Source organism: Neoarius graeffei, chromosome 9, assembly GCF_027579695.1.
Source record: "Neoarius graeffei isolate fNeoGra1 chromosome 9, fNeoGra1.pri, whole genome shotgun sequence".
Lineage (NCBI taxonomy): Eukaryota > Metazoa > Chordata > Actinopteri > Siluriformes > Ariidae > Neoarius > Neoarius graeffei.
This window is the reverse complement of record NC_083577.1, coordinates 8,765,011-8,791,980: the sequence shown is the minus strand read 5'-3', so window position 1 is coordinate 8,791,980 and position 26,970 is coordinate 8,765,011. Positions and strand designations below refer to the sequence as shown.

At 41.4% G+C, this 26,970-nt stretch overlaps 1 protein-coding gene across 3 annotated transcripts in view; it reads left to right on the top strand.

The window, feature by feature from the left end:
* The window catches only part of LOC132891447 (receptor tyrosine-protein kinase erbB-4-like), a 962,854-nt gene that overhangs the window by 410,570 nt on the left and 525,314 nt on the right, over positions 1 to 26,970 (top strand). For all 3 annotated transcript variants that reach the window (XR_009655323.1, XR_009655322.1, XM_060928997.1), the window contains exon 2: positions 7,006 to 7,157. Coding sequence is in view for 1 of the 3 variants with exons in the window: in XM_060928997.1 (XP_060784980.1) it covers positions 7,006 to 7,157 (152 nt within the window). In the remaining 2 variants the exon portion in view is untranslated. The remainder of the gene's footprint in view (positions 1 to 7,005; positions 7,158 to 26,970) is intronic.

Genomic DNA, 26,970 nt, shown 5'->3' with positions numbered 1-26,970 from the left:
CCGTCCTGGCCCAGATGCAGCAAAACAGGCCCAAACCATGATGCTACCACCACAATGTTTCACAGATGGGATAAGGTTCTTATGCTGGAATGCAGTGTTTTCCTTTCTCCAAACATAACGCTTCTCATTTAAACCAAAAAGTTCTATTTTGGTCTCATCCATCCACAAAACATTTTTCTAATAGCCTTCTGGCTTGTCCATGTGATCTTTAGCAAACTGCAGACGAGCAGCAATTTTCCTTTTGGAGAGCAGTGGCTTTCTCTTTGCAACCCTGCCATGCACACCATTGTTGTTCAGTGTTCTCCTCATGGTGGACTCATGAACATTAACATTAGCCAATGTGAGAGAGGCCTTCAGTTGCTTAGAAGTTACCCTGGGGTCCTTTGTGATCTCGCCAACTATTACACGCCTTGCTCTTAGAGTGATCTTTGTTGGTCGACCACTCCTGGGGAGGGTAACAATGGTCTTGAATTTCCTCCATTTGTAAACAATCTGTCTGACTGTGGATTGGTGGAGTCCAAACTCTTTAGAGATGGTTTTGTAACTTTTTCCAGCCTGATGAGCATCAACAACGCTTTTTCTGAGGTCCTCAGAAATCTCCTTTGTTCGTGCCATGATACACTTCCACAAACATGTGTTGTGAAGATCAGACTTTGATAGATCCCTGTTCTTTAAATAAAACAGGGTGCCCACTCACACCTGATTGTCATCCCATTGATTGAAAACACCTGACTTTAATTTCACCTTCAAATTAACTGCTAATCCTAGAGGTTCACATACTTTTGCCACTCACAGATATGTAATATTGGATCATTTTCCTCAATAAATAAATGACCAAGTATAATATTTTTGTCTCATTTGTTTAACTGGGTTCTTATTATCTACTTTTAGGACTTGTGTGAAAATCTGATGATGTTTTAGGTCATATTTATGCAGAAATATAGAAAATTCTAAAGGGTTCACAAACTTTCAAGCACCACTGTAGATAGCCCATAGAGGGAAACCAGAGACACAGGGAGAACATGCAAACTCCACACAGAAATGCCCTCCTCAGCCATGAGGCTCGAACCTGGAACCCTCTTGCTGTGAGGCAACAGTGCTAACCACTGTGCCGCCCCTACCTCCAGCTAATGTGAAAGACTGTGCACAGCATGCGCATGTAGCAACCTTCAAGAGATCTTTCGAGCCCTGGTGCTAGGGCCCAAGCCTCACATCCATACAGTAGAACCGACTCTACTGTGGCCAAGAAGTAGCTCAATTTGACCTCCCTCACATTCGTGATTTCCATATCCTCTTCATGGTTTTCATGCTATCTAGGCTAGACATTTAATGTTTGCTTCAGTAGACTCCACCCAGGACCCTGGGTACTTGAAATCTGGCATCTCTTTTAGTGTACTACTACCTGATAGTGTTGTTATTGGGTCATGGTCCTCAATGTTGTAAGCCATCGCCTTGGGCTTTTTGGCATTCAGACCAAGTATCCTGTGAGTTGTGCATCATCCTATGCTGTCCTCTTATTGATGACTTTTAGATGTGTGTCATAGCAGTGCTCATGCTGAGAATCTAATCAAGAAAACTTCTCACACTCCAGAATTTTAGAATCATCAGCCATTTTTGGTCACAGTGGCACTGAATCGTGCACATTGTGTAATCTCAGATTGCTGATCTCCAACAAACTCCAACGAACCAAAGAATTTAGAAAGAGTATGTAATATGCAACTAAAGATAGCTTGAATTGCAGTTTGGGTCTCATCTCATTATCTCTAGCTGCTTTATCCTGTTCTACAGGGTCGCAGGCAAGCTGGAGCCTATCCCAGCTGACTGTGGGTGAAAGGCGGGGTACACCCTGGACAAGTCACCAGGTCATCACAGGGCTGACACATAGACACAGACAACCATTCACACTCACATTCACACCTACGCTCAATTTAGAGTCACCAGTTAACCTAACCTGCATGTCTTTGGACTGTGGGGGAAACTGGAGCACCCAGAGGAAACCCACGCGGACACAGGGAGAACATGCAAACTCCGCACAGAAAGGCCCTCACCAGCCATGGGGCTCGAACCCAGACCTTCTTGCTGTGAGGCGACAGCGCTAACCACTACACCACCGTGCCACCGGTGCAGTTTGGGTCAAAATGCCAAATAGAAAAACAGGGAAATTGAGATATCGACATGTGACGGAAACAAATTTGAAAGCAAGAATTGTTCTAAGCAGGAACGTGCTAGAAAAGACAGTTGATTCTGTGCCTGGATGAAAGAAATCTCGATGAAAGAAAACGTTCCATTGCTTTAGGACGAGATCAGTCAGTGCAGACGCCTTGCTGGTTCTCATGTGTGTGTCATAACGCCAGTGGTGTAGATGGGTGGGGTTAAAATTGTACTATGGAGTCCTTCTTACTGAGTGGCGAATGATTGCTTAGGGATTGCTGGGTAATGTGACTGCTATATTAGTGTGTTTCTTGAATCATGCCTGTAAACATTGTTGCACAAGTCTGACTTCATGAATTCGTAGCCAGTGTGAGCTTGATGTCCCATTGTCCAATTTACAGCGGGCCTGTTGTTGGCTCTCTCTTGCTCTCTCTCTCTCTCTCTCTCTCTCTCTAGCACTCTCTCAGATGCCGCAGGCTGTTGTGACAGCAGCTCGGCAGAGCGTGAGAGTGCGGGGTTTATTCTCCTGTGCTGTCGGAGCCTGCCGGGCAGCGCCAGCTGATGCTGCAGATGGCAGATGTCTTTGAGTGCTCAAAACTGCATGATGGGTGGAAGTGGCTGTGTTTAATTACTTGTCAGGTTTGATAGGATGAACCTGCTGAATGAACCCAGCTGTAACATATTCAACCAGGGCATGCTTGCCAACCATTCATATTCAACTGGGAGAGTCACCAGTTTTTACTTTCCTCAAAGTCTCTCAATGCTCACATCAATTTTAGCTGGTGAGATTTGATCAATAGAGAAAGAAAAACACTTTATGCTCAATGTCAATATCAGTCAGCAACAGTCAAGTGGCTAGTGGCTGCATGGCATGGCATGGCATGGCAGGTAACGTTGTCAGACTACACAGCAGTCGGTGTTGGGAATTTGGCTGTTCAGCTAGTTTGTAAGAATGTTTAACTAAAGGTAGCGAAGAATTCACAATTGATGTGATGTATATGGAGTGTATCCAGCCTTCTCTCCAATCCACACCTCTTTCAAGTTCCATAAACAACACCTTTTTTGAATGCAGACTGACCTTAAAGACTAATACTATAGATTTGGAGTTTCATTCAAGGGACTTTGAATCAGTAATAATCTGTAAGTGTGTAATAGGGTGCATCAGTTGCCCTCTTTTTCATAAAATCTGATGCATTTTTGTTTGGGTGTTCCTTTTCACCAATAAAGACATCCTGTAAAATTTTTTGACCATATTCAGAAGTCTAATGGTGGCACCATGAGGTTCATTTTTTGCCAAAAAACGCTTATTTTATGTTTTCGCGTAAGGTTTGAATTACAATGTTGGACTCCATTTATTGATTTCTTGTGACCCAGAGATCATGTTAAGCCTAGGTCACAACCAGACGTACGATTTTTTGGCCGCGCGATTTTTGGCGTTTCCCAAATCGCTGCGGTTTTTTTTTGTTCGTGGAGAAAGACGCACGTTGGCCATAGGTTTGTCTTGCAACCTGAAAAAAACGTAAGCGCCCGTGGATTTTGTTTGACATGACAAAGAACCTCTGCGGCCAGTCTACGGCTCGAAAATCAGCACGTCACACGCGCGCCCTCCGTGCGTTTCTTGCGTTTTTTGCACGTAGACCGCCCGTAGGAGCACGTATGGCCGGTTGTGACCAAGGCTTAAAGAACATTTGCATTTAATAGGGGCTAGCATATGCATAGGCGGCAAGCTTAAAACCAGGGTTATAACATTGATAGATAATGCTAGTGACACCCTAAAATAAACCTCCAAATATTTTTAGACATTCCAGACATACTGTCTACAGTATCTAAGATATTTGGTATACTCTATAAGGTGGCATAATGTTTCATGAAAAGTGATCGAAATTTTGTCATAAAAGTCATAAAATAGCAGCTTTTTCCATAACTTTGAGCTCCTGGTGCCACCATTAAACTTTTGAATTTTGTCAAAATATTTCACCCAGTGTGTTTTCTTACCAAAAGGAACATAAAAGCAAAAATGCATCATGATCGGAGGAACTTTTCATTTCTAGGGGGCAACTGATGCACCCTAGTGTCTAATTCTTGGTGGTGTGCTGTTATAGGGTTGGTTATTTTCCAAAAAACAGCTGTCTTGAAGTCTTTTCTTCCACTTATACCACACCAATTACAGTTGTTGTTGTTCTTCTTCTTCTTTTGGCTGTTCCTGTTAGGGGTTGCCACAGCGGATAATGTCCCTCCATTTCCTCCTCTCCTTTGTATCTTTTTTCTGCATCCTCATGTCCTCCTTCACCACATCCATAACCACACCAGTAACAGTTATTATTTATTCTTATCACTTCCCTATAACAGCTATAAACACTAATTCCCTCACCCTCACCAGCCTCTTTGTGTCTCTGTCTTGAAGTTGGGGTCGAGAGCTTCGCTGGCGAAGCTCAGCAGGTTTAGAATGAGTAGGTCATGTATTTAGATGAATATCTTGGTGAGTTTTTATCATACAAGCATGATAAACATATTGACAGAAACTTTATATGTTACACTTTCCTATATGCCCACTGCTAAATAATGTTATAGCTTTTAAATTACCTAAATTAGATGAAACATAAAATTTGTCACCTTACTCAGTCACACAGGAGTCGAAGTGCTGAACGCCCGCTTACGCATTCATAAAAGACTATTCACATGGTAACGGCATGATAATCACTTTCACTCTTTCGGTTTCCATTGGTTTCTCTTTCGTGGTGGGTAAACAGGATAAAATATGTCAGCCATAGTTTAGGCTGCCTGTTTGGAGGTGAAATTTGTTGGGAGTTGGCACGCGGATTTGATGCTCAGGAGGTGCTTCGGATGATTCAGGACAGCGATTCGATTTCAGGACAGTGATTCAATTTCAGCAGGCTCTTGAGAACTGTGACACTGATCATGAGCGGTGTCATTTTGAACTCATCTCATCTCATCATCTCTAGCCGCTTTATCCTTCTACAGGGTCGCAGGCAAGCTGGAGCCTATCCCAGCTGACTATGGGCGAAAGGCGGGGTACACCCTGGACAAGTCGCCAGGTCATCACAGGGCTGACACATAGACACAGACAACCATTCACACTCACATTCGCACCTACGGTCAATTTAGAGTCACCAGTTAACCTAACCTGCATGTCTTTGGACTGTGGGGGAAACCGGAGCACCCGGAGGAAACCCACGCGGACACGGGGAGAACATGCAAACTCCACACAGAAAGGCCCTCGCCGGCCCCGGGGCTCGAACCCAGGACCTTCTTGCTGTGAGGCGACAGCGCTAACCACTATACCACTGTGCCGCCGTCATTTTGAACTTCGCCAGAAAATACCTTCAGACACCAGAGGGTTAATAAGACAAAAAAAATTGCAGCTTGTCATGTTCCAGAGAAACCACAAAGTTGTCCATCCTTGAAGGTTTTCCTGTGATGGAAAAATTACAGCTTAACCTCTGCCTGTTCCAAAAACTGTTAAATTGTAGATGCCTTCCAAAAATGTTCGACAAATGAAAAAGGTTCTTACCAAAAATTTCACCACGTCAACACGTGCACACTAATGCATTACTGATCACTATAGAAAGGATAATGCATTAGAATGAGTGCTTTAATCTGTAATAAATCTGTCCTTTGCAGCTGCGCTACTATCCGAGCTGCTGTTAGAGAACATTAATGAGCACTTTCTAACCAATCAGAATCGAGAATTCAGCAGTGTTGTGGTGTAATATTTATCATTTTATTAGCTCATCTGACCGTAAGGAAGATGAGCTGTTGCCATGGCATGGCGTCCGTCTGTCGTCGGTCGTCCACAGTTCAGTTAAATCGTATCTCCTCCGTCAGTTCTCCACGGATTTCCGTTCTGATTGTTTTTTTTTTTTTAAGAACTTATCACTCTGCACGAAACTTGGTCGTTGTTTTGTCAAATTTTTTGCTAACGAGTTCTTAATTAGGCCAAATTAACGAATTTTCCAGGCCTCTCACTAGAATTGTATCTCCTCTCTCATTTCTCATCCGATTTCAGTTCTGATCGATGTTTTGGGTAGATCTTCCCTTGGGGAACAAAACTTGGTCATTTGTTTGTTGATTTTCCTGTTGTAAACAATTTGTTTACCACTTTGTATATTTTCAGTTAAATCGTGTCTCCTCCCTCAGTTCTCAATGGGATTTCAGTTCTGATTGTTTTATTTGAAAGAACTAGTCCTTCTGTACAACATAATTAGGTCAACTTAACACATTTTCTTCTGACTTGAATTGTATCTGCTCTCGCAGTTCTCACCCGATTCCAGTTCTGATCGATGTTTTGGGTCGATCTTCTCTCGGGGAACAAAATTTAGTCCTTTATTGATTTTCCCGTTGTAAACAATTTGTTGCGGAGGTTGGTCCTCTCTCACATTGTCCCATTTCAGTTCTGTTTGATGTTTTGGTAGTCATGGTTGTTTTGATGGCAGGCCAGATGAGCTACTACGTCCTTGATGTTCTGGTTAGATCAAGTTCAGCAGAACTTTAACAGTCCCTCTTTTGATTTTGGAAGATTAAGGAAGTGAAGATGCTCTCATGAGAAATGCTATTTTTATATAAACATTACTCATAATTTTAATATTAAACCTCTATAACCTTTCTGTACATCTTGAGTCGGTAAACTGTTAGCAGTTCAAAAGTGTGGAACTGTTTCGATTGTTGTTTGTGTGTGCAGTCTTCGACACACTGGGTTCATTAGGTATGGGAAATGTCTCTGTAATTCTATCTAAATTGGCAGCTTCGGGTCAAATAACTTAAATTGGTATAAATTACTTAAATGTGTTCCAGAATGTAATCTCTCTGTCTCCTTCTCTCTCTCTCTCTCTGCAGTGTGCACGGGCACCGAAAACAAACTGAGTACCCTATCGGATCTAGAGCAGCAATACCGGACCCTGCGCAAGTACTATGAGAACTGTGAGGTGGTGATGGGCAACCTGGAGATCACCAGCATCGACCGTAGCCGGGATTTGTCATTTCTCAGGGTAGGAAATGAACCGCTACTCATCCTGCCATCTGTAGATCCGTAGTGATAGGCTGAAATGCCAAAAGCTCTGTCCCATTCCAGAGTCTGATATTTGACAAGCCATTTTTTTTTTTTGACAAGCTCTTCTGAGGTGCCTGTCGTTAAGAACGACTATGTAAAATTACCCAAAGAGGCAAGGAGAAATAATCCACTGCTCCAAGACATACTGAGAGGAACACAACACTGCTATCTGTATCAGTATACAATATTGCTCGTTAAGTAACATCCACCTCGTTAGTTATTCAAAACTTAAGCTGGTGGTCGACCAAAGCTCAGTTGACAAAGCGTTTGTACGGAGAAGATTCATTGCTCGCATGAAAAATGCCTTACGCTTGCATTGTTTGAGGTTGTTTGAATCGATCAAACCATGAAACTGATAAAAGTTTCTTCAGGGTTCCCCTGAACTAATAAAAAGGGTGAACGAACACAGGATTTCACAAAAAGATTTTGAGAAAGGTGGCTTTTGAACCTCTCACTGAAATCGAAGGGAGTCGAGTCGATGCATGCCGGAGTTTGCAGTGATCACTTGGTGAAAGGTTTGTATTTCCCTCTCAGCTCTGTCCTTAGTGTTTTCCAAGTACTTTTCTTGCTATGTGTTGTTATTTTACAGTACGTTTTTTAGTCACGAAGCGCTAAAGTCCCCAGCTGTTTCTTTGTTTACTCCTCACAAAGTCCATATGCATGAAGGTCACGACAAAATTCTTCCCCAGCCGTACAGTTACAATGCGCCGTGATCACTTCTCCATCTTGTTTAACTAAGATCCAGGTCTTTAAAGGGGTTTCTGATGATCTTTGTGAATGATTTAGCTGAGAGATTAGAGCCAACACAAGTGAGAATCAAGCCAACTGTTGTTTGTTTACATTTCAACTTGCAGCACTTCGTTGTAAAGACACGAACGAAAAGCTTAAAAAACCATACTTACACGGGTAAAAACAATACAGGATTCATTCGGCAGCGACTTGATCCCGATGTCCTTTACTCAGCCACATATAAAAAAGTTGTAAGCCTCCGTACTCTTCCACGCTTTCATCTGTTTTGCGGTGTAGAAGGACGTCTGCAACACCAGATAGTTCGAGATGTCGGGGAACTCGACTGAAGGGTAGTTTTCGAGATTGTATGACAAATCCTTCTTTCCCAGACTGTCGGGGTCGATTCCATTGCACATAGCAATCTTCTGAATATATCTAAAGCCAGCAGTGGCTTCTAGATTACGAGCGTACTCTGATAAATTATCGCTAGTTGTTTGCACTACGGCAGCCATTTAGACCACCAGCTATTTCACTTCCGGTAAAACCGCTAAGAAAAGTCACGTGACTGAAACCCAGCAATTCAGAGTGGGCGTGGCCTAAGGAAGACTTCACAGTTTTTCAACCTCGGCTACATCTCTCAAGTTCATAACTCATCTCAACCAGACGCCCTGGTAACGTTTTTGTCAAATGTCACATTGACAACAATAGTGATGTACTGTAATAGTATTTTAGCAAAAAAAAACAAAAAACAAACAAACAATTGCTTGAATCTTTATGAAAATGTACAATAATACTGGGACTCAGTGCTGCTGTGAGTCACTACAGAGTCTTTCAAACACCATGTCAGTAAAAAGTTCTGGGAAGATTTTCATTTCATATTATCGTATATATTAAAAAAGTAGTTTTTATTGATTTATTTATATATTTGTTTATTTATTTATTTTTAGCCTAGCAGAGGTATGCTGCACTATGCACATAATATATTCTGTATGTTCTTATGGAAAAAAAAGAAAACAATCCTGTTACTTTTGTGGAATTTGGTCCATTTTGTATATAAATACACTCTCAGAAACAGAGCTACAGTAGGAGTCCATTTCTGTCCCCCAAGGTACAAGCTACCGTACACTAATGTACCTCCTAGGGCTCATTATTAAACCTCAAGGTCACTATGTGTAACTTTTTAGGGCCAACAAGGTGCATATATGTTCCCAAACCGTATATAAAGTGTACAAATAAGTACCTTAGAGGGTACTGCCCTAGCAATAAGCCATTGTACTCCTACAGGTACAATAATTAAATAATATTGGCTGGCATTGAGTGGTACGGTATATCAGATATATTATTCCATTTGGCTAGCAGGATATTAAGCGAGTCGAAGACAAGTGCTCACTGAATGGAATATATCTGATATACCATGGCAAAAAGCCAGCCAGTATTATTATTATTATTATTATTATTATTATTATTATACATACACATTCCTTTCGGGTGTTCAACGCATCTTTCTCTTTCAAAATTCTCTCAAAATGTTCTGCATTTAACAAAGCAAACCTTGAGGCCATGTTTGTTTACAAATTATCCCAGTTGCTTGCTAGCATGGAAGTTTTACGTCTCTGACATGTGACGTCATGTTGTCTTGACAACCGTGCAATATCGTAAACCATATTCAACGCTCATTCTCCATTGTGCAGAGTGACGTAATAGACGTAGGATAAGCGATATGCTAACAATATTGCATGCTATCAAACTAAATGAATGAAACCCTCTAGAAGAGAATAGAACATTGAAAAAGTGTCCTGTATGTAGAGTAATGTACTTTATTTTCTGACAGCGTATGGTATAAATGTGACTTTTGAAGTGGAGCTCAGAAAGGAAAGGCAGTGTTTAGGTCGAGCTGCTGGAGCACGAACCACTAACCCCTAACGATAGACAAAAAAAAAAAGTGGAGGGAAAAAGAAAAACAATCGTACTCATTCTATCTGTATTTGCATGCGTTTAGATCACATTGTCCATTCTTTCCAAGTAATGCATTTGTATTCGGTTACATGCCAAGTTCGAACAGGACGTTTGATGATCCAAGCCAGAAACAAAAGTGAAAATCAAAGTGCAAATGGGGTAACATGACGTTTGACCTCGTCAGTCTCCTGATTGCCTCCGTCTTTCAGTCTCATGTCAGCTGGAGTCAGAGTGAAGGGAGCGGTAATGGGGCAGTGGAGAAAGGTCAGTGGAAAACAATAAAAAAGGGAAAATGGCTGGGAATGCGATGTACGTTTCGACATGGCTGGCAACCCCTGCTGACCTGCCTTTCACCCCGAGTCCCTGGTTGACTGATTCAGACTCCGTCCACACTGACTAACCTTGATTGATTTGAGTCGATGGGGGAAACAGTGAAGCCCCACCGGGCAGTAATTGTAGCTGAGTTGCTAACAGTCTCGATCTTGGCTCGAATCTCATTACTCCTGCAGTGCTGCACACAAAACCGAGGTCGGAAGAATGGAATTGAATGTTGGACTTGTACTTTATAAAGTTTCCAAAACGCAGCCCTGGTTCCCAGCTCTCACACACCAAACGTGCTCGCTAATCAACAGGACCATGCTGACTGGAATGGAACATGTTGCGCCAAGCACACTGTCTAAATCCTAACGAGCCGGTCGGATTTCGTTGGTTGTCATGGAAATTCTCAGCGTTGGTGGATTTTTCTTACAAATTGCGTCATGCATAATTGCTAAGACATTTTCAATGAAACATGGTCTTACACTTGCAAAGTCATACCATTTCACATAATAATAATAATAATAATAATAATGTGCTTCTATTAATGAGGAAAATAATTCAAATACTGTTATAACAAAGAAGTAAATCGAAAAATGCAACAATAAATAATAAACCAGAAAATATTTTTGTTTTTATCCCCCTTCCCCCAATTAAATGTTACTTGAACGAATTCTGCAGTTTTGAAGCATAGCAACAAAATGAGTCCTGTCTACTTTGTCAGCAGGGATTTTTAAAAGATTGACATTCACAGAGCCCAGGTCAGAGACAAAATGACATTTAAAAAACAAACAAACCAAAAAAAACCTAAAGCGAGTTATAATTATAAAAAAAAACAACAAAAAAAAACTGTTATACAAGGCACAGGATTGAAAAGAAGGTGAAATGAAAAGGTAAGAACAAAAATAAGCAACGGGAGAGAATGCACAAAATGTAGAGATGTGTGTGTTAAATGAGCGTAAAAAATATCAACGTAATTTAAAAATGATAGAATAATGAAATACAATTAAAAAGTGAAACTATACACTACCGTTCAAAAGTTTGGGGTCACTTTGAAATGTCGTTATTTTTGAAAGAAAAGCACTGTTCTTTTCAATGAAGATCACTTTAAACTAATCAGAAATCCACTCTATACATTGCTAATGTGGTAAATGACTATTCTAGCTGCAAATGTCTGGTTTTTGGTGCAATATCTCCATAGGTGTATAGAGGCCCATTTCCAGCAACTCTCACTCCAGTGTTCTAATGGTACAATGTGTTTGCTCATTGCCTCAGAAGGCTAATGGATGATTAGAAAACCCTTGTACAATCATGTTAGCACAGCTGAAAACAGTTGAGCTCTTTAGAGAAGCTATAAAACTGACCTTCCTTTGAGCAGATTGAGTTTCTGGAGCATCACATTTGTGGGGTCGATTAAATGCTCAAAATGGCCAGAAAAATGTCTTGACTAAGGGTGTATTCAGACCAGGATAGTTCGATAGTTCACTTGCTTTGGTCCGAACCAAATGTTTTTTTTTTTTTTCATTTTGGTGCGGTTCGCTTTCACACTGTACATTTTAGTAAGCGGACCGAAATCTGTCAACAAAGCCATGCGCCCTGAGGTCGTTCAGCTATTGGTCAGAGACGACACGTGCACAAAGCGTTAAGTTCAAAAGTAGTCATGGAGGCTTTCCGCGCTGTTATTCTTTTTAATGTCATCAAAGCTATATGTTTTTTCCAGTTTTTACTGTTTTCACAATTGTGCGATTGTTGTACAAGTAATTTATCAACGACGACGACAAAGGGCAAGGCGGCTACGGAGGATAGCGCTGATGAGCGCACATCATGTTGTGACAGTTCTGGCTCTTCACGCAATAGATGAATTTCTTTTTTGCGTCGCTAGTACTGACACTTTTTGAAAGAATGTCCCTGATTTTAATGTAGGTCTGACGGAGTTTCTTCACTTTTAGCCGACATTGTTCTGAGGAGCGTGTGAACCCCTTCTCCTTCATTTTCTCACTGAATACAGCAAACATGTCGGCATTTTTGTGTGTTCTCTCCAAAAGCTCAGATATGTGGACATCTGCCCATATATCCACAAGGGTACGCGTTTCTTCCTCGGCCCACGTTTGCCCCCTACTCATTTTTTGTACTCACCTACCACTGGTGAGTGAACGACCCTTGACAACCGAAACAGTGTTTGCACTTTGCGGTGGAGTGTCAAGACTCTGTTTCCCATAATGCTCGACAAACGACAGAAGCTCCCGAGGTACAAAAAAGCAAAACTGTCGGATTAGGTCCGGTCTGTTTTCACACCTTCAAAAGATCCGCACCAGGGTTCCTTTGGTCCGGACCGAGTCCGACCTTGCAGCTCGGTCTCGGTCCGTTTGTTTGGTCCGGACCAGAGTTCGGTGGTTTGTATTCAGACCAACCCAAGGGAAATTTGGTTCGTTTGGTCGTTTGGTCCGGACCAAACAACGTAGGTGTGAATACGCCCTATATTTTCTATTCATTTTACAACTTATGGTGGTAAATAAAAGTGTGACTTTTCATGGAAAACACAAAATTGTCTGGGTGACCCCAAACTTTTGAACGGTAGTGTAAATGCTAAAGCAGAAGATGTACAAGTTGTACTTGTAATTTAAATGTTGATTCAATGAGTTCTGCACTTTTGACACAAATACCCCTTTTCAACCAACAGGGAATGGGTTCTTGAACCAGTTCCATTTAGGATTCCTTGAACCTTTGTGGGTGACCCCGCCCACGTTTTCACCAGCTTTGATCAGAACCGTTGTAATCAAGGATGAACGGAGGGTGTGGCACAGTTCACAGTGGGAGTACACAGTAGGAGCAAGATGGCGGTGCGCATTGATTTACCTCCGAGCTTTTGTTCTGTTATTGCATATATTTGTTTTGAGTCCATTTTTTTTTTCTGAAGATATCGCCTGTTCCATTGCATTCTCCATTACTGCACTCTGCTTCCTCTCCAAACTAATAACATGCTGTAATGCGGCAATGACAGAACAGACGCTCACGGATTAAGAACAAACTCAGGGTTTTAATAGACGCAGTGAGAGAAGGCAATGTACAATAACCAGGCCAGGTCAATACCAGGAAATCCAACTGAGTAATGAGGGCTAGACAAATCAGAGTCGAGAAACAGGCGGAGATCGAGAAACCGGGAAGCGAGAGAAAAGAGCAAACAAACAGAAGGGCTAGGCGAAATGGGAAGAAACCGGAAGGCAAAAGGGGTCATACATGGAAATGCAATCAGAAACAACCGCTCAGTAGGCTCACAAAAAATGTGGAGGCAATACTGTGCAAAGAACTAAACAAACAGAGGGGTATAAATACAGACATAAACAAAAAGGTACAGGTGGTAGCAGTTAGAACTTGGGGGAGCCACTCCTAGGAAGTGGCTCCGGATTGGTGGCTTGGGTGCACGTGGTAGTGTCAGGTGTGTGAGTGGGATTATGGGAAGTGGAGTCCAGAGTGTTAGATGAACCCAGGAGCGTGACACACGCCCACTGATGTCTTGACGGTTTGCCCTGGAAAATCCAGCTAGATCTCAGTTCCACCTGTGAACCAACTTTTCAGGTTCTAAACCGATTTTTTTTTTTTTTTCAAACAGCTCAATATTTGTTGAATTGAGTTTCATTTACACAGTTTGTTTTAGTACAGTACCAGTCAAATGCTTGGACACAGCTTTTAATTAAATGTTTTTTCTTTCTTTTTTTATTAAAAGTCACTTCATGTCTTAAAGTGATGATGGATGCTGTTTCTCTTTACTTAGCTGTTCAGTTCTTCTTAACATAATACTTTATGGATTACTGCAGTCATGGATGGAATAGGGATATTTTATAATTTGTATTGTTATTATTTACTACTTACTGTTTGACCATTTTAAACACATTCAGAAGGAAATAAACTCATCCATGGATTAACTTTTGACCAGACTCATGGGTTAATTGAAAAGCATTCCAGGTGACTACCTCACAAACCTGGTTAAGATAATGCCAATAGTGCGCAAAGGGTCATCAAGGTCAACCCTGGACACTTTGAAGAATCTAAAATACAGTATGAAACGCTTTTTATTTACGACATAATTCCAGATATGTTCCATTTGTTATTTCATAGTTTTGTAGAGAATACAAAATACAGAAAAAAAACCCCACCACCTATGAATGAGTAGAGTAGGGGTGTACAAACTTTTGACTGGCACTGTACATCCAAGATGATTCAAACTGTCACTCGGATTGAAAGTTCATACTCAGTTTGTTGGGATTCTGTAACAGTGGCGTGACTGCTGTAATGTTCTATCGCACGTTTTAATAATGCTAAGTCAATGCTAACATCTTTGCAAAATTTAGCAACGTAATCGGTTAACATGAACATGGTGTGAACTGATCAGGTTCAAATTACTGTAGGTAGAGTTAAGTTATGTTTAAATTAAGTGTAAGCAAAGAATACAATATTGTTACGTACATTCAATTTTATTTTAAATCTTAAACTTCTTTTAGACCTTTTTTTTTTTTTTAACAGTGTTGCATGAGTTTGTATCTGCCATATTTGGTGTATTTGGTCTAACTTGGGGAGCCATGGCCTAATGGTTTGAGAAGCATCTTTGGAGCCAAAAGGTCACCGGTTTGATTCCCTGGATCAGCAGGAATGACTGACGTGCCCTTGAGTAAGGCACCTAACCCCCCCACTGCTGCTCTGGGTATGTTTTACATCACTCTGGATAAAATCATTTGCTGAATACCTGTAATGTACATTAGGGCATGTTTTGAGGAAATCACACAAGTTCTGATCACACATCGTGGTTATTGAAGTGTTAACACACTCTCCTGTTTCACTCGAATGATATTTTAATTAATGGCTCATATTAGGAATGTTGTAAAAATATGCATCAAGTGCAGACTTGTTTTGGTGAAAGCATCCATTTTGATTCCATTTTGCAAAACTGACATAATAATAATAATAATAATCTCATCTCATCATCTCTAGCCGCTTTATCCTTCTACAGGGTCGCAGGCAAGCTGGAGCCTATCCCAGCTGACTACGGGCGAAAGGCAGGGTACACCCTGGACAAGTCGCCAGGTCATCACAGGGCTGACACATAGACACAGACAACCATTCACACTCCCATTCACACCTACGCTCAATTTAGAGTCACCAGTTAACCTAACCTGCATGTCTTTGGACTGTGGGGGAAACCGGAGCACCCGGAGGAAACCTACGCGGACACGGGGAGAACATGCAAACTCCACACAGAAAGGCCCTCGCCGGCCCCGGGGCTCGAACCCAGGACCTTCTTGCTGTGAGGCGACAGCGCTAACCACTACACCACCGTGCCGCCCAATAATAATAATAATAATAAACTTTATTAGCCACAGGCTTTCAAAAGTTAACACTTATTTCCATGGAAACTGTGCATAAGTATAAATTAATGGCAAATATATCAATATAACGAGAGTGTCAATGATGGTGTATCTCACTCCGGCCTCATCTAGTCCAGACAGAATGATCGAAAGTGGGCCACCTTGCACAATAAATGTTGCAAGCTCTATACACTATATACAAGCGATCTCCACCCTAGGAATACCGACCTGTTTGCTAGAAGGAATCCAAAACGGCAAGGAATTGACCTAGAAGAAGCAATTTTTGTTGAACTGCTCATTAAGGCTTAATTAGTCCATAACTTCATTAATAATGGTAATTAAGCAAATCTGGGTAGAAATGATATGCACCCTAGGTACCCCTACCTTCATCCCAGAAAGAATCAAAATTGGTGAAGAATTGTGGGAGAAGAAGCGATTTGTATGGAAACTGTTTGTTAGGGATTGATTAATTACTCCATATCTTCATTATTAATTATAATTATGCAAATTTGGGTAGAAGCTATATGCACCCCAGGCAGACCGACCTTCCTGCCAAAAAAAAAAAAAAATCAGTGAAGAATTGAGAAAGAAGAACCGATTTTCGTGAAATGTGGATGACGTTGGACGGACAACACTTGATGTCATAAACTCATCACCTGTCGGCCGGATGAGCTAATAATGAATAGAATAAATAAAATATAATAATGTGGCTAAAAAAATATATTAAAACTTATAGCGATGTATACTGACAATTGAAATTTGAAGAAAAAAGTGAAAATTATAATAACTTAGAGTTTTGAGTACACTGGACAATTTAAAATTAATCTAGAACATTTTATTTATATACTGTACCTAACCAGTTGTTTGAGCAAAATGATATAGGGTTTATAACTATAGAATCCAAACTGTTGAATAACTGAGCAGCAGAATATTTGAAGGATCTACAACCAGACTCGGATGACATTTTGATCATGTGAATGTTAGATTTGTTTCTAGTGTTGTGGGTATAGTTATGTACTTCAGAATTGCGGGTAAACATGAAGAGTTTGGTTCCAAAATGCGATAAACACCAAATTTGAAAAATTGAAACTCCCACCACCAAACCATCAGCAATTATCATGTCTTACTCGTACCATATTCAGGTTTTGCCAAAACACGATATCTGCCATTGATTTACACACTGCATTACGGTCTTTCATTCCAAAACGCAACAAGTGCCATCACTGATTTTTCTCAAAACCAGACATATCCATTTGGCCAAGGAGAGGCCGCCATTGGAGTGAAGTCTTCTAAGATGGCTGCGCCCATGAAGTAGGAAATTGCTTCAGTACTTCTCGCATTTATTGGACAATTTCACGCTGAATTATGAATAATTTCGATAAAATAATCTAAAAAAATAAAATAATCTATACAATAAAATAATCTGTCGGTTAAATGCACTTTAAATAGAAAGGGATACAGTGCCTTGCAAAAGTATTCATACCCCTTGAACTTTTTCACATTTTTCCACCTTACAACCACCAACTTAAAAGTTTTTTATTGAGATTTTATGTGACAGATCAACACAGAGTAGCACATAATTGTGAAGTGAAACGAAAATGATAAATGGTCTTCAAAATTTTACACAAATAAAAATCTGAAAAATGTGATGTGCATTAGTATTCAGCCCCCCTGCGTCAATACTTTGTAGAGCCACCTTTTGCTGCAATTACAGCTGCAAGTCTTTTGCGGTATGTCTCTACCAGCTTTGCCCATCTAGACACTGAAATGTTCGCCCATTCTTCTTTGCAAAATAGCTCAAGCTCAGCCAGATTGGATGGAGAGCGTCTGTGAACAGCAGTTTTCAAGTCTTGCCACAGATGCTCAATGGGATTTAGGTCTGGACTTTGATTGGGCCATTCTAACACATGAATATTCTTTGATCTAAACCATTCCATTGTAGCTCTGGCTGTATGTTTAGGGTCATTGTCTTGCTGGAAGGTGAATCTCCTTCCCAGTCTCAAGTCTTTTGCAGCCTCCAACAGGTTTTCTTCCAGGATTGCCCTGTATTTAGCTCCATCCATCTTCCCATCAACTCTGACCAGCTTCCCTGTCCCTGCTGAAGAAAAGCATCCCCATAGCATGATGCTGCCACCACCATGTTTCACAGTGGGGATGGTGTGTGCAGGGTGATGAGCAGTGTTAGTTTTCCGCCACACATAGCGCTTTGCATTTAGGCCAAAAAGTTCAACTTTGGTCTCATCTGACCAAAGCACCTTCTTCCACATGTTTGCTGTGTCCCCTACATGGCTTCTGGCAAACTGCAAACGGGACTTCTTATGCCTGTCTTTCAACAATGGCTTTCTTCTTGCCACTCTTCCAAAAAGGCCAGATTTATGGAGTGTACGACTTATAGTTGTCCTGTGCACAGATTCTCCCACCTGAGCTGTGGATTTCTGCAGCTCCTCCAGAGTGATCATGGGCCTCTTGGCTGCTTCTCTGACCAGTGTTCTCCTTGCTCGCTCTGTCAGTTTAGGTGGACGGCCATGTCTTGTTAGGTTTGCAGTTTTGAATGATGGATTGAACAGTGCTTCTTGAGATGTTCAGAGCTTGGGATATTTTTTTATAACCTAACCCTGCTTTAAACTTCTCCAGAACTTTATCCCTGACCTGTCTGGTGAGTTCTTTGGTCTTCATGATGCTGTTTGTTCTTCAGTGTTCTCTAACAAACCACTGAGGCCTTCACAGAACAAGTGTATTTATGCTGAGAGTAAATTACACACAGTAGGACTCTATTAACTAATTAGATGACTTCTGAAGGCAATTGATTGCACTGGATTGTATTTAGAGGTATCAGAGTACAGGGGGCACATCACGTTTTTCAGATTTTTATTTGTTTAAAATTTTGAAGACCATTTATCATTTTCGTTTCACTTCACAATTATGTGCTACTCTGTGTTGGTCTGTCACATAAAATCTCAATAAAAAAACTTTTAAGTTGGTGGTTGTAAGGTGGAAAAATGTGAAAAAGTTCAAGGGGTATGAATACTTTTTCAAGGCACTGTATGTAGCATTTTGGGGGAAAATGCCGTGGCGTGGATATGTAGCGACTTGACAACAAAAGAATTACTTGGTTCAGTTAAAAGCTGTCAATTAGTTCTGGATTTCATTTTTGAAGTGTATTATCATTAAGGATTTAGTCAATAAATTTTAAAACAGGATACAGTGGTTTTCCTTTTATCACTTCCCATAATCAGAAAAAGTGATTTTCTCAAAACAATGGAATTGGATATATATAGCGTTTCGGAACCAAACTCTTCACATGTTCCTAAGGTACGAATATGAATACGAGTAGGCATTTATGAAAAGTCCAACAATCAGTTAAAGGGATCCAACCCAACTCTCTAAACAAGTTTTAGACCTGAATAAACACGTTGCAGTTTGAAATTTGCACCACAAGAGTTACAGTCAAGCCAGAAAGTCTGCACACCACTTTCACCTTCTGCACATTTTATTACATGACAGATTTATTCTACAATAGACTGAGTTCATTTTTTGTCACAAAATTCTACACAAAATAGCCCGTAATGACAAAGTGAAAGCAGGTTTTTAGAAAATATGCAATTTTATTTTACTGACAAAAATAGGTTATTTAGGGCGGCACGGTGGTGTAGTGGTTAGCGCTGTCGCCTCACAGCAAGAAGTTCCTGGGTTCGAGCCCCGGGGCCGGCGAGGGCCTTTCTGTGTGGAGTTTGCATGTTCTCCCCGTGTCCGCGTGGGTTTCCTCCGGGTGCTCCGGTTTCCCCCACAGTCCAAAGACATGCAGGTTAGGTTAACTGGTGACTCTAAATTGAGCGTAGGTGTGAATGTGAGTGTGAATGGTTGTCTGTGTCTATGTGTCAGCCCTGTGATGACCTGGCGACTTGTCCAGGGTGTACCCCGCCTTTCGCCCGTAGTCAGCTGGGATAGGCTCCAGCTTGCCTGCGACCCTGTAGAAGGATAAAGCGGCTAAAGATAATGAGATGAGATGAGAGGGCGGCACGGTGGTGTAGTGGTTAGCGCTGTCGCCTCACAGCAAGAAGTTCCTGGGTTCGAGCCCCGGGGCCGGCGAGGGCCTTTCTGTGTGGAGTTTGCATGTTCTCCCCGTGTCCGCGTGGGTTTCCTCCGGGTGCTCCGGTTTCCCCCACAGTCCAAAGACATGCAGGTTAGGTTAACTGGTGACTCTAAATTGAGCGTAGGTGTGAATGTGAGTGTGAATGGTTGTCTGTGTCTATGTGTCAGCCCTGTGATGACCTGGCGACTTGTCCAGGGTGTACCCCGCCTTTCGCCCGTAGTCAGCTGGGATAGGCTCCAGCTTGCCTGCGACCCTGTAGAAGGATAAAGCGGCTAGAGATAATGAGATGAGATGAGATGAAATAGGTTATTTATGGCTTACATATCTGTACACACCCTTAGCCTAATACTTGGTTGATGCACCATTGACAGCAATTACAGCTTCAAGGCGTCTTCACTGTAAAACATTTCAAATTGGTTTAACTTGGAAATGCAAGATCACCTGCTGCCTTGAAAATGTAAGTTAACTCAATTTGACAATTATCTTTGTTTCAACTCAGAAAAAGTCTCAATTAGTCAAGACAACTAAGTAATTCAAGTCTAACCTTTGAAAACTTGCACAGATTAGTTCAAATTAAAAACACTTTTCAGAGCTCATTGAGTTAAAGAGAAAAAGTAAGTGGACATAACTAAACAAGGCTGAAATGTTTTATAGTGTTGGGAAAGAAGCTACGAGCTTGGCACACTTGTTTCTGGACATTTTTACCCATTCCTCTTGGCATATCCTTGCAAGCTCCATCAGGTTGGATGGGGAGCAGCGGTACACAGCCATTTTCAGCTCCTTCCACAGATGTTCAATTGGATTCAGGTCTGTGCTCTGGCTGGGCCACTCAAGGACATTCACATACTTTCTCCAAAGCCACTCCTTTGTTCTCTTGGCTGTGTGCTTCGGGTTCTTGTCATGTTGAAAGGTAAACCTTCACCCCAGTCTGAGGTCCAGAGCACTCTGGAGCAGGTTTTCTTCAAGGTTTTCTCCAGACGTTACGCTTGGTATTCAGGCCAAAAAGTTCAATTTTGATTTCATCAGACCAAAGAATCTTGTTTCTTGTGGTTTGAGAGTCCTCTAGGTGCCTTTTGGCAAACTCCAAGTGGGCTGTCATGTGCCTTTTACTAAGGAGTGGCTTCCGTCTGGCCACTCTACCATAAAGGCCTGATTTGTGGAGTGCTGCCTGGATGGTTGATCTTCTGAAAGGTTCTCCCATCTCCACAAGGATACTCTGGAACTCTGTCAGAGTGACCCTCGGGTTCCTGCTCACCTCCCTGGCCAAGGCCCGTCTTCCCCGATCACTCAGTTTGGCCGGGCGGCCAAGTCTAGGAAGATTCTTGGTGGTTCCAAACTTCTTCCATTTACAAATGATGGTGGCCACTGTGCTCTTTTGGACCTGTAAAGCTGCAGCAATTTCTCTGTACCCTTCTCCAGATCTATGCCTTGACACAATCCTGTTTCTGAGGTCTGTAGATAATTCCTTTGACCCCATGGTTTGGAGTTTGCGCTGGCATGCACTGTCAACTATGGAATCCATGATTGGGCAGGTGGTGGCGATCCCCAATCATGTCCAAGCAATTGAATTTACTGCAGGTGGACTCCAATTAAGTTGTAGAAACATCTCAAGCAGTATCAGTGGAAACAATATGCACCTCAGCTCACTTTTGGGTGTTATATCAAAGGGTGTGCACACTTGTGTATATATGATATTTAACTTTCTGATTTTTAATAAATTATCACAAATGTCTAAAAAGCTGCTTTCACTTTGTCATTATGGGCTATTTTGTGTAGAATTTTGTGACAAAAAATGAACTCAGTCTATTGTAGAATAAGTCTGTAATGTAATAAAACATGGAGAAGGTGAAAGGGGTGTGCAGACTTTCCAGCTTGACTGTATCTGGTTAATACATAGCCAAGATAGAAAAAAAAAAATCCAGTGTTTATGCAAACGGACCATTGGGACTTCTGACCCATCATGGCAAAATGTGTCATGTATGTCTTATCTTTCCTCACTCCAGGCTCTTCTCTAATTGTCTGCCTAATGATGATGAGACGATAATGGAAATATTTACAGTTTCCGCCTGCAGATGATGGCAACTAATTAACCACACATCAGCTCATTAACTACTGCAGTAGCAGAGCAGGCTTGAATCTCAACAGCACGGCTAATGCACATTACACCACAATGGAAGACCGAGTCTGGCTGTGGAGCTGTGGGTCACTTGACTTGATGTTGGCTGTGGATCACGCTCACACACACGTGAGCCACAGGAAAAGAGATGGAATGGCCAGCATGGTCTTAGATCAGTTCTCGCAATAGTAAGGGGGAAAAAATAGTAAGGAAAATTTTTCTACTTATTCCAGCCTACAGGGCCTAAGCGAAAATACCCAGAACGAGAAATATCGAGATGCTGTGAGGGCTGAATTACAGATCTTAATCATATGGATGGTTTAATTCATCAGCCCCAGAGGCAGTCAGGAAGATGGACTCCATTTAACACCAGAGCTGCTCTGGCTTTTTGGGAGGCAGCCATCAATCTTGGGCTATCTTTAAAAATAAAGCGCCGGTTTCCATCACCCATCACCCGGGAGACAGCCACAGAACAGGTGGAGAGATCTCACCTTCTAGCCTCGCCTTCTCCTTCTTTTCCTCCTCAAGGTGAAGTTTTCCCTAAACAGCACCAGAGCCTCAGGGAGGTGTTTTATTAATGTCTTTTAAAAATACTAATAATCTTACCAAAAATACACACAGCACTCTGGCCTCTTTCCCTGCTGTTTGGCTTCCCGTGTTCTCAATTAGCATGTTCAATTAACCTGCTATAACCGGCAGCCTCAAGACAAAACAAAAGAAAAAAAGACCTCAACGCTCCACTAGCCATTTGTGCACTCATGTTAGACTGTGCAAAAAAATGTTGGCTTTGTGATCTTACAAGAAAAGGCGACGAGAGGGTGGAACGGAGGAAGCACAAGGGCAACGTTTACCCAGCATGCTGCTGTTAAGATGTGATTAGCTTCAGAGTATCAACTCCAGAACTCCAGTGCATCTCCAACTGCAATCTCATTGGTCAATTATCTCTGCAGGGTGCCAAGGGGAACAATGTGCTTTCACTTTAGCTTTCAAAGCATGTGGTAAGCAGATATTTTCATCAGGGTTCTTCTGTCCAGACAGAAAGGGAACTAAATTCCTCCTGTTTTTGCTCCTTTTTTTTTTTTTTTTACTCAGTAGACACAATGACACACTCCGTGAGGTCTGTTTGCTTCTTGGTGTGGAAAACACCTGAGACACCAACAAACAGGCTTTGTAAGGAGCAGAATCCGTATCAGAAACACAATCAGACTTGTTGGAACTTGTGACATGCGCGACACGGCATATAAACGCAGTATTGCTTTTAATTTGTTACATGAAGAAAACGTGTTGCACTGAAAAGCAAAACTGTTATCACCAGGGCTTTGAACCGGTTCAAGGAACGAAAACGAAAACCGGGAACTTTTTCTATTTCACATGGAACAGAAACGAAACCAGAAACTTTATTATTTTTTATGTTCCGGAACAGAAACGCTTATTAAAAATAATGGTAACCGGTTAATACCGGTTTTTATTTCGTTCCTCAAAGTTTCCGTAGCCTACAAATAAAAAAGCCATTCTTCTCCTGCGCAAGTTTCTATGACCCGCTGGGGTTCACTTCCTGTGTGACGTTCGCTGACTGAATGGAGAGAGCGGGAAGGTGGACTACTATCACGTCTCCACGTGATAATAAGTGAGTAAGTGCATTACTGAGTGTCTGAGCAAAGAAGAGCCTGAACGATGCAACCTCCCTATTGGCTGTTTGTAAAAATGTATCAATTGTTGCCCTTCCCACGGGAATCATCGCGGGCTCGAGAGACGAGACCTGACGAGTTAGTTCGTTGGTAGCAGAACAAAATGTCTGGACACAAATCAGGTTTTCAGAAAAGGAAAGAAAATAAACGGAGGGTTGAAAATACAAAAAAGGAGGCAGAAAATGCAAAACGAGTTTTAAGGTAGGACAAATGGTTACTTTTCTGAGGCAGCCCGCCGTGGCTGCCTGCAGGCTTATTTATTATAGCCCATTTAGTTAAAATAGTTGATATAAAATGTTTATAGTTATAGTTATGTGATGGTTGTCCTGATTTAGACTGGTGTTTTTTTTTTTTTGGGGGGGGGGGGGGTTGCGCGATGTTGCACCCGGGTCCAGATTAGGGCAGAACCGGCCCTGGCTACATTTCAGGTGTAGTTTGTTTTATGTATGTATGTACTTGCATAGATGTGTACTTGGTCTTCCAATATGGCGCCTAACAAAATCTCGCGGCGTGGTGACGTCATGCGGTAGCCCTCTGTAGGGCCTGACTAGCCTTTGGTAACACACTAAACAAATTATCTTTCATTTTTGGCACTTTTTCTGTTTGTGTAGATGGGAAGACATACTGAGAATCCAAATCGCCAACATTTGAAATAATAATTGTTTTGAATTATTTCTTGTCTTATTTAATGAAGGTTGTAATAGAATTAGCCTACATTTGGCTTAAGCTGGATGAGACAGAGACATAACTTTATAGCCATTTGTTAAACAGCTGACAGGGAACGTAATTAACCATTCCGGGAACGAAATTTTTTTGTTCTAACCGGTTCGGGAACGTCTATTTAATGGTGGAACCCAAAACCAGAAACGTTAAAATTCCGTTTCTGTTCGGAACGAACCAATAGGAAAAAAATTCTGGTTCAAAGCCCTGGTTATCACTAACTCCAACAACAAGAACAACAGTTTTAATTTCTGTAGTGCCTTTCGCCAACCCAAGGATGCTTTACAGACAAACAAACAAACAAAAAAACGCTTCCACAAAAACAAACACAGACCGCAAACAAAATCAACTAAACCTCCTGCTTTTGTATTTTTAAGAAATTAACGTTTGTGTGAGAAGTGAATGGAATTCAACGTCGCATTGAATTTCACTTCCATCAGTCATCAGTCAGTTGCATTCGTACTACACTGAAAAGCAGTCACTGGCCAGTCACAGCTCTGAGACTTTCTCTTTCACAGAAGAGCCTGAAAGAGTCATTTGTTTCAGGAGGTGTTGCCTTCCAGCTTGAAAAGAATGCTATTTCTAGTTTATTCATAACTGATATTTAGTTTTATTCTATCCACATTCACTGGCTACTCTACTACTAGGGTATCAGCTCATATACCCTGAGTAGAGAAAAACAAAATGGCGGAGCGTGTTGCTGAACCAACCAAGGACGAAATAAAAACTCTACTAGAAAACAAAACCTCAAAAATTGTTATCAAGTATTTAAGAAACAGAAATGGTGAAAAGAATATAGTCCTCCCCCCCCCCCCCCCCCCCCCCCCCCAATCTCTTGCTCCACACTCCAGCCCAGTCGGTGCACTTTTAAGTTGGTTTGCCAACCACCAAAAACACCCTAAAGAAGAAGCAGAAGAAGAAAACCCCCCAAAATACAAAAAAAGCAACAAAATATGGAATGAAATTATTTGATAGTAAGAACATTTTTTTTCAATAATTATTATAGAATTTTTCACAAATTGTTCCTGTCATTTCGCCGGTTTGTTTACATTCTAAGCGGAAATTATTTTGTTGGGCATTTTGTATAAAGACTCTATTCATCAAATTTGCAAAAAAAAAAAAGCTCTGTTTCTTAAAACCCAGTGAATGTGGGTAGAATGAAGCAGTTATGCCCCTCAATCTCATCATACATGGCTTATAGACAACTTAGTGCTAGTGGAATAACTGTTACATATATACCTATCCGCCATAACATTAACACCACTGACAGGTGAAGAAGTGACTAACATTTGATTATCTCATTACAATAGCACCTGTTAAGGGGTGGGATATATTATTCAGCAAGAGAACAGCCAGTTCTCGAAGTTGATATGTTGGAAGCAGGAAAAATGGGCACATGTAAGGATCTGAGTTTGCTTTTCCATAGCTCGCGGTGCTAAGGGGAGCCACATCATTACGTCGCTGTATATGTCAGTTACGTCGCTGCGTTTGCATAAACCTTGGCGTGAACATCAAAGCAACAACAACACGGAGAAGAAGCAGCAGCAACAACAACAACAATAATGGATGACTTCGCGTTTGTACAGCTGCTGCTTCTCGTCGCTTAAAAATGGCGATCTTTCGCGGTCTTGCGATTGTTGTTGGTCTTAACACCCCCCCGCTGACGTAAGCGGTTCTTTCCTCTGGCCCAGCAAAGAGTTGGTGCTAGCCTGGAACCGTTTTTTCTGGCCCAGAGCCAGTTCTTTGTTCAGTGGAAACAGAAAACCCGGTTCCAAACTAAGCACTGGCCCCGAACCAGCCCTGGAACTGCTTTGGTGGAAAAGGGGCATGAGTGACTTTGACAAGGGCCAAATTGTGATGGTGAGATGACTGGGCCTGAGCATCTCCAAAATGACACATATGGTGGGGTGTTCCTGGAATGCAGTGGTTAGAACATACCAAAGGTGATCCAGGGATTCAAAGGACAACCAGTGAACCGGTCATGGGTGTCGAAGGCTCATTGATTTGCATGGGGTACAAAGGTTAGCATTTCATATGGTCCAATCCCACTGTAGCACAAACTGCTAAAAAAGTTCCTGCTGACACCTTTCTGTTTTAGCCACGTTTATGAAGGTTGGAGTAAAATATAACCACCTGTTAATGAAAATATTCCTTTTATTAAAAATGAAAAATATTGTTTTGAATGAACTTTTGTGAACATTTGTACTACCTCATGTGATTCTCTTTTCTTTATCTTTCAGCAGTCTGTAAAAAGAGAGCTCTGATTTCTTGTTAAATCTATTTGTAGTCAATCTCACAACACCTCTTTCCCATTTTAGACCTTTTTTAATGTTTTCATAGCATTAGAGCTGTGTTACTTCCACCTACAGTGAAGTCACGAGTATTCCCGCTATTGTATGTTATTACTCTGCTGTCAAAACAACGCAATTACATTGCAGATTGTGAAGCCTGATAATAATCATGATTCTTTTTTTATCAATTCAAATCATCATAAACTTGTATCGTGATTTATCATTGCACGATATAGCTTTACACGCCTAATTAAAGTTTGATGCTGAAAGAGTTCCTTCAGCATTAATAAAATTTATCCTGTCTTCTGCAGTAGGAATGAAGGAGCCAAAAAGAAACTATAAACAGAGTTCCTTGATTTCCATATCCATGGCCTAATGGTTAGAGAAGAAGCTTTGGCACCAAAAGGTCGCCAGTTCAAGTGCTCTTGAGCAAGGCACCTGCGCCCCAGGCTGACATATGTTGTATGTCACTCTAGATCAGAG